Source organism: Pseudorasbora parva, chromosome 24 (genome assembly GCF_024679245.1).
Source record: "Pseudorasbora parva isolate DD20220531a chromosome 24, ASM2467924v1, whole genome shotgun sequence".
Taxonomy (NCBI): domain Eukaryota; kingdom Metazoa; phylum Chordata; class Actinopteri; order Cypriniformes; family Gobionidae; genus Pseudorasbora; species Pseudorasbora parva.
Window position 1 is genome coordinate 35,663,605 of NC_090195.1, and position 15,820 is coordinate 35,679,424.

Genomic DNA, 15,820 nt, shown 5'->3' on the forward strand with positions numbered 1-15,820 from the left:
GGGGTCAGCGCATGCTGAGGGTTACAGTGCACAGAAGTCACCAACTTTCGGCAGAGTCAACAGCTCCAGACCTCCAGACTTCTGTGGCCTTCAGATGAGCTCAAGAACAGCGTAGAGAGCTTCATGGAATGGGTTTCCATGGCCGAGCAGCTCATCCAAGCCTTACATCACCAAGAGCAATGCAAAGCGTGGGATGCAGTGGAATAAAGCAGCCGCCACTGGACTCTAGAGCAGTGAGACGTGTTCTCTGAGCGACTAATCACGCTTCAGTCTGACAATCCCATGGACGGTTGGCGGTCGCCAGGAGAACAGGACTTGCCTGGCTGCATTGTGCCGGTGAAGGGGGGATTATGGGTTTTTCCCCCCAGGGTTTGGCCCTTTAGTTCCAGTGAAAGGAACTCTTAATGCTTCACCAAGACATTTTGGACAATTTCATGCTCCCAACTTTGTGGGATCAGTTTGTGGACGGCCCCTTCCTGTCCCAGCATGACTGCGCTCCAGTGCACAAAGCGTCGGTCCATAAAGACATGGATGAGGAGTTTGGTGTGAAGGAACTTGACTGGCCTGCTCATAGTCCTGAGCTCAACCCGATAGAACAGCTTTGGGATGAATTATAGCGGAGACTGAGAGCCAGGCCTTCTCGTCCAACATCAGTGCCTGACCTCACAAATGAGCTTCTAGAAGAATGGGCAAGAATCCCCATAAACACACTCCTAAACCTTGAGGAAAGCCTTCCCAGAAGAGCTGGAGCTGTTAGAGAGGGTGGGCCGAATCCATATTAAACCCCACGGATTAACAATGGGATGGCATTAAAGCTCATGTGCATGTAAAGGCAGGCATGTACATTTTGGTAATATGTTGTATGTACTATATCCAACTCTTCTGATAGTTTCAGTAGAAAGGAGAAGCTGATAATTATCAATATCAATGATAAGATGCATTGATGAAGATGATGGGAGTGAGCATTCAGAAACATGATCTGAGATGACATGGGATTCACTCTCTTCCATCAAACACACACAACACACACAGGCACACACACACAGGCACACACACACACAGGCACACACACACACACACACACACACACACACACACACACACACACACACACACACACACACACACACACACACACACACACACACAGAAGGTAGCAGGTTAATGGCATAAGCGAGGGAAATGGTTGACTCAGGAAAGCTTACTTGGTGGTAATGGATCATCAACACTTGGGTAATGTTGGGGATCAGACAGCAAAGCAGGAAGCTGAGTGAGAGCATGATGACTGCAGTGCAAATGACAACTGCCTACAACAAAATCACAATACAGGCCCATGACTTATGACAATCTGCATATGCCATAAATCAGTGGTTCTCAACTGGCAGGATGTAACATATATATACACTCACCTAAAAAATGGGAATTAAGAAATTTTGAGCGTGGCATGGTTGTTGGTGCCAGACGGGCCGGTCTGAGTATTTCACAATCTGCTCAGTTACTGGGATTTTCACACACAACCATTTCTAGGGTTTACAAAGAATGGTGTGAAAAGGGAAGAACATGCAGTATGCAGCAGTCCTGTGGGAGAAAATGCCTTGTTGATGCTCGAGGTCAGAGGAGAATGGGCCAACTGATTCAAGCGGATAGAAGAGCAACTTTGACTGAAATAACCACTCGTTACAACCAAGGTATGCAGCAAAGCATTTGTGAAGCCACAACACACACAACCTTGAGGCGGATGGGCTACAACAGCAGAAGACCCCACCGGGTACCACTCATCTCCACTACAAATAGGAAAAAGAGGCGACAATTTGCACAAGTTCACCAAAATTGGACAGTTGAAGACTGGAAAAATGTTGCCTGGTTGCCTGGTCAGTCTCGATTTCTGTTGAGATATTCAGATGGTAGAGTCAGAATTTGGCGTAAACAGAATGAGAACATGGATCCATCATACCTTGTTACCACTGTGCAGGCTGGTGGTGGTGGTGTAATGGTGTGGGGGATGTTTTCTTGGCACACTTTAGGCCCCTTAGTGCCAATTGGGCATCGTTTAAATGCCACGGCCTACCTGAGCATTGTTTCTGACCATGTCCATCCCTTTATGACCACCATGTACCCATCCTCTGATGGCTACTTCCAGCAGGATAATGCACCATGTCACAAAGCTCGAATCATTTCAAATTGCTTTCTTGAACATGACAATGAGTAGACTGAACTAAAATGGCCGCCACAGTCACCAGATCTCAACCCAATAGAGCATCTTTGGGATGTGGTGGAACGGGAGCTTCGTGCCCTGGATGTGCATCCCACAAATCTCCATCAACTGCAAGATGCTCTCCTATCAATACGGGCCAACATTTCTAAAGAATGCTTTCAGCACCTTGTTGAATCAATGCCACGTAGAATTAAGGCAGTTCTGAAGGCGAAAGGGGGTCAAACACAGTATTAGTATGGTGTTCCTTATAATCCTTTAGGTGAGTGTATATATATATTTGTATATAATTAATTCATTATTTTTTGTCTCAATATACTTTGCTTGAACATTTACTTGAGTACTGTACTTAAGGACACGTTTTGAGTATCTGTACTTTGCTTAAGTCATATTTTTTCTGGAAACTTATGACTTTACCTACATTACATTTGAAAGACAAATATCATACTTTTTACTCCAGTACATTTCTATCAAGGTCCTCGAAGTCGAAAGTCGTTTCTGTCGTAGCTTTGAAAGTCAGTAGATGATTTTTTTCTTCTTTAAAAAGTGTTTGGGTTTTTGCAGAAAGCCTTTCAGGAATCACTCTTGTAGAGTCTCGTGAAGTTCAATGATTTCACAGCATTTATTAAACACTGATTTATAGTTTAGAGCAAAATGGAAGAAGACGAATGTCAAAATGCTCATTTAGTGGAGTATTCACATAAACAAAGTTGATTCTGTCTTCAGTGAAGGTGAACAGTGTGAGAATATCAGATGTGTATCAGTGTATTGGATCCGTGCATTCGGCCTTAAAATGACAGCAGCTTTATAAAGAGCTTTGTAACTTTTCTACAAGTATTTAAATGAGTTTAAGTTAGTCGTATGCTAGTGTGTCAGATGGAGCGTCACTGACTGGCTTAAACCATGATGGCATAATGTGCATTTATACAACTATAATAAAATAATGTGTTGACATAAAAAAGAATATTTACTTTTGATACTTAAGTACATTTGAAAACAAATACTTCTGTACTTTTACTTAAGTAAAAATCAGTTTCACTAGTAACGGACTAATATTTGACCCGAAGTACTTTAAGTTGTGTACTTTGTCCACCTCTGGCATAAATTAACACAATTTTCATGTTGGTCCAGTCTAGTTTATGATTAATAGAGCTGGTAAAGTGCACGCCTACTTCCCATTCAGGGGAGGAGCAAACCAGCAACTAACATCCCATGCTGGTCCTAGCATGCAAAACATACCTTATGCCAGGACCAGCAATGCTGGACATTTCACCAGGGACATCCAAGAGTTTAGCAAGACTTTTCATCAATGTATAATTTGGACAAGGTTCCTCACCTGATGGCCTAACACTGGGCCCAGCTACTGGCGACCCATCCACCGCCCCTTCCCTCTGGGGACTTTCCTCCGGTGACGACTCCCTCCATTGAACCATCCCGTCTCCTGGCTCTCTTATCTCTGGACTCTGCATCGAGTCCGAGACGGATTCAAACGCACTGTTCTCTTCCTCCTCTTCCTCCTGCGAGGAGAAAACTGTGCTTTCCGACAGACGTGTGCTATCAACCGAAGAGAGGCGCGTATGGCTGCAAAGGTGGTTACGACCCTCATAACCCGAATTACTGTAACAGGAAGTGCTGTAACAGGACGTGCTGTAACATGAAGTGCTATAGCACGAATTGTCGCACAGCTCACACTCACTCACTCGAGGTTCCCTTCTGCCTCCACCTCCCACTTCCCCATCTTCGCTGCCCAGCCGGAGGCTGTGAGGTGAGGGTCTTTCCCCCTCCAGAAGCTGGTTGAGTTCGGACAAGCGATCGATGGAGAGGCTGCGTGGTAGGGTCCGCCTGCAACAGGGTCTAGGACACTCAGGCACGATGGATGGAGACTGAGCTTCAGACACCTCATCCTCATCTTCCTCCTTGTCCTCTTGGGGTTTGACAGTGATTTCCTCTGAGGATTCGGGTTCAAGAACCTCATCTTCATCTTGGCTGTCATGGTGGCACTGAGCTGACGGCATGCTGTGCAGCAAATGATGAATGCGGATGTAGTGAGACCGTGGCGTCTCAGGTTCCTCACAGGCCGAGGCGATGACTGTCTCTAATTCGGACACAGGAAGCGAACAGGGTCTGCTTTTACGCTTCAAGGCACCCCGCATCCTTGGGGAACAAGCTTCATCCTCATTTCCATCTCCTTCCACCCTCAGGTCAACATGCTCTGTGCCTCCCTCAATCTCTACATTCTCTCCAGTTGGTCCTGTTTCATCTCCACCTGTGTCTTGAGCATCTTGGTTCTCCAAAAGAGTCTCAGTCAGAGTTTCTTCCTGCATCTCCTCTGACTCTATTTTCCCATGTTCTTGCTCCGCAGTTTCTCCTTGAGTGGCATCACTCAATAGTGTCTCTCCTTGAGCTGTTACAAGCTCATCTGATCCGTCAGCTTCAGGTTGGGGATCATCTAGAGAGGTAAGCAGCACAGCATCTTGGGTCTCTGTGTCTGGAGGACATTCGGCAGGCAGCTCCAGGATGTCAGGTCCCAAACTCAATGCATCCTCCATAGGCAGATCAGTAGCTGGAGGTGGGTCCTCATTTGGCTCCAACTCAGCCTCTGGGTCTGGTACCACATCAAAAACTGGCATTGCATTGAGAGACACTTCTTCGTCATCTACCAAGGAGAACAAATAAATCTGTCAGAGTGGTTAAAAAGACCAGCTATTAAGTACCACAAGATACTGTTAGCAATAACCAGTACTTGTGTAGTGTGTGAACGCTGCCATCCGAATCCTGGTGCGCACCAAACAAGCAGACCAAGGTGCTGATGGAAAAGATGTGTTCTTCCCTAAATTCATGTGTCTTGTTTTGATTGGTTTCCTTGTCTATGTGTCATGTTTTCATTGGTTGGTCTAGTCATGTGTCCATAGTTCTCAGTGGTTCATTGTCTTTTCATAGAGTTAATTTCTGGTTGTTCATTGGTTGTCATAGTCATGTGTTCCCCTAGTCACTGTATATATAGTCCTCATGTTTTGCCTTGTCAGTTAGTCAAGTCAAAATTCAAGTCAAGTCAAGCTAAGCCAGGTCAGGTCAGGTCAGGTCAAGTCAGAACTCAAGTCAAGTCAAGTCAGAACTCAAGTCAAGTCAAGTCAAAACTCAAGTCAAGTCAAAACTTAACTCAAGTCAAGTCAAAACTTAACTCAAGTCAAGTCAAGTGTCAAGCCAAGTCAAAACTCAAGTCCAGTCAGGTCAAGTCAGGTCAGGTCAGGTCAGGTCAGGTCAGGTCAGGTCAGGTCAGGTCAGGTCAAGTCAGAACTCAAGTCAAGTCAAGTCAAAACTCAAGTCAAGCCAAGCCAAGCCAGGTCAGGTCAGGTCAGGTCAGGTCAGGTCAGAACTCAAGTCAAGTCAAGTCAAGTCAAGTCAAGTCAAAACTCAAGTCAAGTCAAGTGTCAAGCCAAGTCAAAACTCAATTCCAGTCAGGTCAAGTCAGGTCAGGTCAGGTCAGGTCAGGTCAAGTCAGAACTCAAGTCAAGTCAAGTCAAAACTCAAGTCAAGTGTCAAGCCAAGTCAAAACTCAAGTCTAGTCAAAAGTCAGATCAGGTCAGGTCAGGTCAGGTCAGGTCAGGTCAGATCAGGTCAGGTCAGGTCAGGTCAGGTCAGGTCAGGTCAGGTCAGGTCAGGTCCAGTCAAAACTCAAGTCAATTCAAAAGTCAAGTCAAAAGTCAAAAGGCCAAAAGTCAGGTCAGGTCAGGTCAGGTCAATTCAAAAGTCAAATAGTCATTGTTTCTGTTTGCTTACTTTGGATTATTGCCAATAAAACTGCACTAGTGTTCATCATACATAAACAAATGATCTCAGGATTTGTATGTTGTTTGTGAGAAAAGCAGAAACAGTAGTAAACACCCTGCAGACCTGGATGAATTGATGAGGTTATCTCAAAACGAAACTGCAACTGTCCGCTGACGTGATCTGTTGGAAGCCGTCGGCCTAAAGTGTAACTCACCACACGGTCCCTGTTTGCACAACGACAAGAGAGACAAGGATGCTTGACATTTAAAATCTCATGGGCAATTAACCATCAAATATATGCATAGGCATACCAAAAACCTCACAGCAGGAGCCCATGTGCATTCTCGTTTAAATTTAATTTTAAAAAAGCGCTTTATAAATGCAGTCCATAAATGATCATTTAAATATATTTTAATATATAGAAAATAACAGGCAGCTTACCAACGTTCAACCCCCCCATGTCCAAACCAAATCTAGGCCCTTGAGTATAGTAGTAGTTAGTAGAGACCTACCCGATTGCATGCTTCTCCAGCAGCCTCTGGACCGGCACCACCAGCTTCCCCAGGAAGCGTTTGATGATGGGTCTGCTCTTGGCAAATTTATCTTTTACCTCAATCTCCAAAACGTCCGTCGGCAGGGACACAAAGTTAAACCGCTGTGAATACAAAATCAAATAAGACTGCTCAGTTCTACATCCACAGATTGATGTTGAGCGCGTCAAGTCCCTTCTCTTTGTTCTGCATGATTGACATCCTCATTCATTAATAACCTCATCAACCTCAACCTCATTCATTAATAACCTCATCAACCTCAACCTCATTCATTAATAACCTCATCAACCTCAACCTCATTCATTAATAACCTCATCAACCTCATTCATTAATAACCTCATCAACCTCATTCATTAATAACCTCATCAACCTCATTCATTAATAACCTCATCAACCCCAACCTCATTCATTAATAACCTCATTAACCTCATTCATTAATAACCCCATCAACCTCAACCTCATTCATTAATAACCTCATTAACCTCATTCATTAATAACCTCATCAACCTCATTCATTAATAACCTCATCATCCTCATTCATTAATAACCTCATCAACCTCATTCATTAATAACCTCATCATCCTCATTCATTAATAACCTCATCATCCTCATTCATTAATAACCTCATCAACCTCATTCATTAATAACCTCATCAACCTCATTCATTAATAACCTCATCATCCTCATTCATTAATAACCTCATCAACCTCATTCATTAATAACCTCATCAACCTCATTCATTAATAACCTCATCAATCTCATTCATTAATAACCTTATCAACCTCATTCATTAATAACCTTGGTATAACCATCAGATATAACACATATATACATGTAACTAAATAGCTGACAGTAATTTAGGATCGCTTCAGGTTGGCCTGTGTGTTTGACATGGTAGGTGTCTGAGAAACTGTGGCTGGGTGGTTAAAAATTTTTAACCTTAAACTTCAAGCTCCATGCCGTTTTGCAGGTGTTCTGTGCATGTTTTCCCAAATGTGTTGCAGACAGAAGCTGGGATAAAGTTGAGTTTAAATCAAAAGTTATCAGAGAGCTGGATCTCCATGTGTTTGTGATCAGAGCCATCATCAGAGAGTCAGAAGCTTTCATGTGACGGCTCACTGCAAAAAAAATGCTTTTCTTACTTAGTATTTTTGTCTTGTTTCTAGTCAAAATATCAAAAAATTCTTACATTAAGAAAAATTTACTAGACAAGTACAAATTCATGTCTCGTTTTTAGAAAAAATAACTCGAAATTCAGAGTTTTTGCTTAAAATAAGCTAAAAAATCTGCCAGTGGGGTAAGCAAATAATCTTGTTTTAAGAATTTTTGTTTGGACTAGAAAAGCATTTTTTTGCAGTGCTCAAAGATGCTCCATATCAAACACACACAGGCTGCGTCTGAAACCAGGAAAATGCTGCCTTCGGAGGACACATTTGGAGCCATGAAGGAACCAAGCAATGTCCAAATCTAATGTTTGCTTCACTTCCTGTCTCCTGAGAGACCTTCATCTGATCCATTTTTGAAGGCAGCATACATGTATCCTTTGCTGCCTTTAATATCCCACAATTCTGTGCTTTCCATTCAGTAAAAGTTGAGCTGGGAAAATAAGACGACGTCCAAAAGTTGCGTTTGCTGGTCAATCAATCAATCAATCAATTAATCAACCAATCGATCGTCCGAGCGAGCGATCAACCGACCGAGCGAGCGACCGACCAATCAATCAACCAAACAAGCAATCAAGCAATAAACCAACCAACCAACCAACCAATCAATCAACCAACCAACCAACAAACCAAGCAGTCAACCAGCAAACCAACCAACCATCCATCCAACCAACCAACCAACCAACCAACCAACCAATCAATCAATCAAGCAATCAACCAACCAACCAACCAACCAACCAACCAACCAAGCAAGCAACCAATCAAACAGCCTACCAACTAATCAACCAACCAACCAACCAATCAACCAACCAATCAACCAACCAACCAACTAATCAACCAACTAATCAACCAACCAGCCAGCCACCCAGCCAGCCAACCAACCAGCCAACCAGCCAACCAGCCAACCAATCAGCCAACCAACCAACTAATCAACCAACTAATCAACTAACCAACCAACCAACCAACCAGCCAGCCAGCCAGCCAACCAACCAACCAGCCAACCAGCCAGCCAGCCAGCCAGCCAACCAACCAGCCAACCAACCAATCAGCCAACCAACCAACCAACCAATCAGCCAAACAACCAATCAACCAATCAACCAATCAACCAATCAACCAACCAACCAACTAATCAACTAACTAATTAACCAACTAATCAACCAACTAATCAACCAACTAATCAACCAACCAACCAACCAACCAGCCAACCAGCCAGCCAGCCAGCCAGCCAACCAACCAACCAACCAACCAACCAACCAACCAACCAACCAGCCAACCAGCCAACCAATCAGCCAACCAACCAACCAATCAGCCAACCAACCAACCAATCAACCAATCAGCCAGCCAGCCAACCAACCAACCAATCAGCCAACCAACCAACCAGCCAGCCAGCCAGCCAACCAACCAATAAAATTTTATTTATATAGCACGTTACAACAACCACAAGTTCTTTGTCATGACCTTACAAGTCATTGCCTGATAAGCAGGGCCATATGGAGTCTGTGGAATTTTTTGTGATTTTTTTGACTGATTTTTTTGAGAAATCAGCGTAATTCTGTCCACGCAGATATCGTGTGGGCCTGCTGATAAGGCAGCGAGGCAACGGCTCAGCTGGCTCAGTTTTCGGACGCAGCCACGCTCTCCAGACTGGGACTGCTTTAGATGTCTTTCTAAATGCTTTATGTCTGCGTGTGTGATCTGACCTCTGTCTTCCAGACGGGGCTGACGGTGCTGCAGGCGATGCTGGATCGCTTCTCCTGGCCGTGGTGAGGGAGCGAAGGGAAGGTGCTCTGCTTTCCAGGCCGGATGGAGATCTTCAGATACGGGTCTGGATTAAAGAACATTCCCTTCTTCAGACCCACGGCCTGCACGTCTGCAATACAGCACAGCCAGAGTTATGATGAACTATAGACATATACATAATAAACAACACATGAACACGTCATGATAAACATTTGATCATTTAATGGTATTTATAATTATTATTTATTAACAATGTATTATTTCAATTATTAATAATGATAACACCAACAACAGCAATAATAATAATAAATATAGCTGCAAGCAGCCATTATCGGGGCCAAGCGCAAAGAAGAAGACAAGACATGCCAGCATGGCTGGAAGTCTCAAGCCAACTGCAACAATGAGCCATTAAGGACCTATTAAGTTGATTTTAGGCAAAATAGCAGTCAAATTTTAAATACAGTCAATAATAATGGTTTAATGGTTTATCACTTTCGACCAATAGGTGTCACTGTTACGAAACTGATGTGGTTTAGTCAGATTGAGATGACAATGACACATGCAAAGTTTGGTGTCAATATGTCAAAGCATTGCAGAGATACAGCCTCAAGAGTAATTTTTGCATCATGGCTCAACTCTGTTGCAGTGGTATATGAAAACTGTTTTGTCTATCAATCCGAAATCCATAAGTATTTGTCAGCATGGTCTGAAGACGATACGGATCAATTTTGGTGAAAATCGGACAAACGGTCTAGGATGAGTTTGAAAAAGTAGATTTTTAACAAATAACAAGATGGAGCACAGATATGTTTGCAAAATATGGCAAAATTGGTATCTATCTTCTCGGCATGAGCCAATGAATGTATTATGACCAGTCTCATTACAATAGGCTAATTTAATCAAAAGTTATTAGCATTTTTGTACATTTTATTACAACTTTTGACCACAAGGTGGCGCTGCCCCGAAACTTTTTGAATATCTTCGGGACATAGAGCGGAAGACACATACCGAGTTTTGTAACGATACACTAGTGCATTCTTAAATTATAGCATTAGCATTTTAAACCGTAATACTGCATTGAAGTCAATGGGAATTTCATGTTTTGTTTTATTATAGCGCCACCAAGAGGCACAATCCCACCAATTTTTTTATGTGTCCTCGTAGTGAGCCCATACATATGTGTGTCAAGTTTGGTGAAAATATTTCATTTTGTTTTGGAGTTATAGACATTTATATGAAAAAACACGTAAAAAATGACTGACACCTGACTTTGATTGGATTTTACTACCCCTTACTATCAATATTTTGAGATTTGGGCATTAGCGTATAGCTATCGACCTATGTTTCCGAACTTCTGAGGCTGGTTTCGTCTCGATCGGACTAGCGGTTTCGAAGATATCAGCAAATGTTTTTTAAGCACTAAATTACAACTCTGCGCAAACCATATGCCGAAACCTGGCAAGTCTGGTATCGTTGGAGTCGGCAAGGATTCAGGAGACCAAAAAACACACTCCCATCAAAATATGTCAACCACACCCAAAGTTATAAGCGTTTGAAAAAAAAAATTCTCCACTAGGTGGCGCTGTTTCGAAACTTCTCAGGCTACTTCAGGGCATCGTGGTGATGACCCATACCAAGTTTCATAACAATCTGTTCATGCGTTCATAAAATACAGCATTTTTGCACATAATTCAAAATGGCCGACATCCAAAATGGCCGACATGGTAAAATTGGATATCAGTCGACTCGGCATGACGCCCTGAATCTAATGAGACCAATTTTATGATTTTTGGATAAACGGTTCAGAAGTTATAAGCCAAAATAGGCATTTTTCGTATCTCCGGACAGGTAGGTGGCGCTGCGCCGAAACGCTGCATGTTGCTTCAAGTCATGCTTGTGATGACATGTACCAAGGTTGGTTTGAATACGATAAAGCGTTGCGGAGATATAGCCTTTAGTGTGTTTTTGCAACCTCCACGTAAAATTTGTTTGTGCGTTTATTGAAAACGATTGGACGAATCAACTTGAATTCCATAACTTTTTGTCAACATGCTCTGAAGATGATCTGTTTCAATTTTCGTGAAAATCGGAGCAACGGCCTAGGAGGAGTTCGAAAAAGTAGGTTTTTCAGAAAATTCAAAATGGCGGGAAAATTTGCATACCGGAAAATGACATCATAGGGTGAAATCGAATCGGCTTGAGCCAAGGAATCCGATGAAAAAAGAATTTTGTTTCTAGCCCTTAGGGGTCAAAAGTTATAAGCATAAATATGAGTGAAACTTTGGACAGGTGGTGGCGCTAGAGGGATTGAGTTAGAGGCACCAAATTTGCTATAGTGACAGCTCAGACTGGCCTCTATGAGTGTGCCAAATTTCACAACTTTTTACCATACGGTTCTATGGGCTGCCAGAGACTCCTATGGCGGAAGAAGAAGAAGAAGCAGAATAATAATAGGAACACTAACGATTTCAATAGGTGCCTCCGCACCTTCGGTGCTTGGCCCCTAATAATAATTTTGCCCTTCAACATCTGGATAATTTAATATATATTTAACAATATATTTATATTTGTTTTAATAATAACATTATATAATATATATATATATATATATATATATATATATATATATATATATATATATATATATATATATATATATATAATTAATATTATGAAATATATATTTTATAGTGCAAATAAATAATAAATGTATTATTATTGCTATATATTTCAAAATCAACAACAACAATAATAATAATATTAATTTTGTCCTTCAACATCTGGCTAATTTAATACATATATTATGTTTATATTTGTTTTAGTAATTGTAATAAAATGTTATTTGTAAAACTAAACAAAAATGGATTCATAATAAAATAATAACAATTATATCTATATCTATATCTATATATCTATATCTATATATATATATATATACATATATATATATATACATATATATATATATATATACATATATATATATATATATATATATATATATATATATATATATATATATATATATATATACTGTATATATATATATATATATATATATATGTATATAAATAATTGATAATATATATATATATTTTTTTTTTTAAATATATATTTTATGATGAAAATATATATAAAAATTATTTATTAACAATACTTTAAAATTAGAAAACAGAAAAATAAAATAGAAATCTAAAATTCTTCTTTCTCTAAGAAAAATAATTAATAAATGTATTATTATTATTATTATTATTATTATTATTATTATTATGCCCTTCAATATCTGGATAATTTATATTTAATATATATTTAACAATACAATTATTTCAAATATATATATATATATTATAATTAAGATATACACACATAATTAATTAATAATACGTTAAAATTAGCAAACAATCTAATATAAATAATTCATCAAATTATTATTATTACTATTGTTATATTTCAACACAATATTAATATTAGGCTAATAATGTTGCCATTCGACAGCGGTTTACTCTATTATGTTGAAGACAGTTTTATTGGCTTTCCGACTGTATATTCTCTCATGTTTTGTATACGCTAGTGTCCATGCAATATTAAACCATAACTTACAGAGAAACAAGGAAAGCGAGAGGCTTAAGTCTAAAGCTGTAAAGTCTGATCGGGAACATGAGGAGGAAAGCAGGAGCTGTCAGAATCCCAACGGAGCCAATTATCCTCTTCAGGATCCAGACAGCAGGCCGGAGTCTCGCTGGGATGCCTTATGGCCATGTCATAATCGGCCGAATATGGGCTTAATGCGTTTTTAACACGATAGATGAGGCGTCTGAGTGTGTGATGACATTTAGAGTGATAGATTCAGACACAGGTGAAATATTCCTCATGCTCACAGCGTGTAACCCAGTGGATTCCTACATCTGATTCCTTCTCACACACACACACACACGTTTGTTTTTGGGGACATATGGGGACATTCCATTGGCGTAATGGTTTTATACTGAACAAACTGTATTTTCTATCCCCTACACTGCCCCTAAACCTACCCATCACACACACGCGCGCACACACGCACGCACACGCGCACACACGCACGCACACGCGCACACACGCACGCGCGCGCGCACACACACACACACACACACACACACACACACACACACACACACACACACACACACACACACACACACACACACACACACCCATCACAGGAATCATTCTGCATTTTTACTTTCTCATAAAAACTCATCCTGTGTGATTTATAAGCCTTTTGTAAAGTGGGGCCATGGGTAATGTCCTCATATTTCACCCTCTCCTGTAATACCTGTGTCATACCCATGGCATTATACACATTTGAGTCCTCATATGTCACAAAAACATGCCCCCACACACAGGGCCACATCAAGACTATAAGGGGCCCCTGGGCTTTTACCTCCTGAGGGCCCCTTCATCCATTGGACCTGCTTAATTAATCGTTAAAAGTTATGGTCCCACCCCTTTTACCCCACCAGGTGGCAACAAGTGACTGTTAAAAATGCATTTGTCATTGAATCATTCTCAATTATACTCAATCTTTTTAATCACAAAGCTTTTTATTTTATGGGAATAAATGGTATTTAATAACATCCAAATCTATAGATCTGTTATATAAAATACACAAATATAAGTGAAAAAGCGCATTTCCATAAGGTACTTAAAGACACCATTGAATAGGAACTAAAATGTGCTTTTTTTAAAAAAAAAAAAAAAATACAGAGATAGTATGTTAAAAACACATTTTAGTTCATATTCATGGCGTCTCAAAATGTTCTTAAGATTATAGGAAACATGTACGATAAGGCCTATTTAATTAATTATGTAGCCAATGCAGAATTTTTTGTATCAACGTTGCCATACATAAAAAATGATTATATTCCACAGCTCTAGTGTGGTGGCTAGCTAACTACTGGGAGCTTAACTAAGTTGTTAAGTTTAAAAGGAGTTCATTATTTTGATAGACTATCATATCTAGCTACTGCTGCTACTGTATCACAACCTAGCGGTACATGGTGGTGATTCCTCTTCCCCTTCACCGTCACTGTTCTGACGTTATACTTTATCTTGCGCTGTTTTTCTGTTTTGCGCACTACTTTTATATTACGAGGCATTGCTGTCACACAGTGGCGGAGCCAGGATTTTTTTTATAGGGGTGGCCGGGCAGGGGCCAGCATCCATTCTGCGGTGGCACAGAAACCTTTGTTATTTCAACATAAAAATTAGTTTGACTATTATATACTGGACTGTTTTAGTGCCTACAACACAAATGAATACATTTAATGTGTACTTGATTTTAATTGAGATAGTATAGTGAATTAGATCATGGAATATTGAGTGAATTTGACATTTTTTTTCTTGTTATTCCCCACCTCCAGGCAAGGGGCTTACATTATAGCTAAAGTTTAACTTGCTCAGTCAGCTTGGTTCTGGTTCTCAAAAACCCAATAGCTTGTTCTCCATTGTTGCATCTTTCATGGATGAGACATGCAGATAACTACATAGCCTAAATTATTCAATCTTCTTTGAATTTTATATTATCAATTAACTCTTCAACAGTTCTGAGTTAGTCTGTACACTCTAAAAAATGCTGGGTTAAAAACAACCCAAGTTGGGTTGAAAATGCACTAACCCAACAATTGAGTTGTTTTAACCCAATGGTTGAGTTGTTTTAACCCAATGGTTGAGTTGTTTTAACCCAGTGGTTCAGTTGTTTTAACCCAGTGGTTGAGTTGTTTTAACCCAATGGTTGAGTTGTTTTAACCCAGTGGTTGAGTTGTTTTAACCCAATGGTTGAGTTGTTTTAACCCAGTGGTTGAGTTGTTTTAACCCAGTGGTTGAGTTGTTTTAACCCAGTGGTTGGGTTAAATGTTGCTTAAGACAACCCAATTGCTGGGTAAGAACAACTCAACCATTGGGTTAAAACAACCCAATTGTTGGGTTGGTGCATTTTCAACCCAACTTGGGTTGTTTTTAACCCAGCATTTTTTAGAGTCTAAGGACTGTTTCTAAACCTTGCAACTGAGAAAGTAAAGACTAAATGTTAGTAAAGTAAAGACTTTCTAAATTAGTTGTCAAAATAAATAATTGCAACAGTTCTGTCAAAAATTAAACTCAGTAAAAGAAGAAAGTGTGTTCTGTATTGAATCCCTAAGAATATTAATTTATTTAAATGATATAATAAGGACAGAAGTCAACATTTTATTTGATGCATTTAAATATTATACATTGTTGTTTGTATAGGCTACTTTAAGTTAAATCAAAATAAGCGCCTATATTTCAGGATAAATGCACAGTGCTCACATTTATTTGAGCATTAAAAAAAATCATATTATCATCTTATGCCTTCGGCTATATTGCTA

The 15,820-nt window shown here is 40.1% G+C and overlaps 1 protein-coding gene across 3 annotated transcripts in view; it reads right to left on the minus strand.

The window, feature by feature from the left end:
* Window positions 1-15,820, minus strand: part of LOC137064223 (E3 ubiquitin-protein ligase HECW1) — a 121,621-nt gene that overhangs the window by 50,429 nt on the left and 55,372 nt on the right. For 2 of the 3 annotated variants that reach the window (XM_067435584.1, XM_067435585.1), the window contains 5 exons: window positions 9,398-9,567; window positions 6,496-6,638; window positions 6,107-6,207; window positions 3,549-4,868; window positions 1,206-1,307 (listed from right to left, as the gene is read on the minus strand). In XM_067435584.1, the coding sequence (XP_067291685.1) occupies window positions 1,206-1,307; window positions 3,549-4,868; window positions 6,107-6,207; window positions 6,496-6,638; window positions 9,398-9,567 (1,836 nt within the window). The remainder of the gene's footprint in view (window positions 1-1,205; window positions 1,308-3,548; window positions 4,869-6,106; window positions 6,208-6,495; window positions 6,639-9,397; window positions 9,568-15,820) is intronic. The other variant, XM_067435586.1, reaches the window with a different exon arrangement.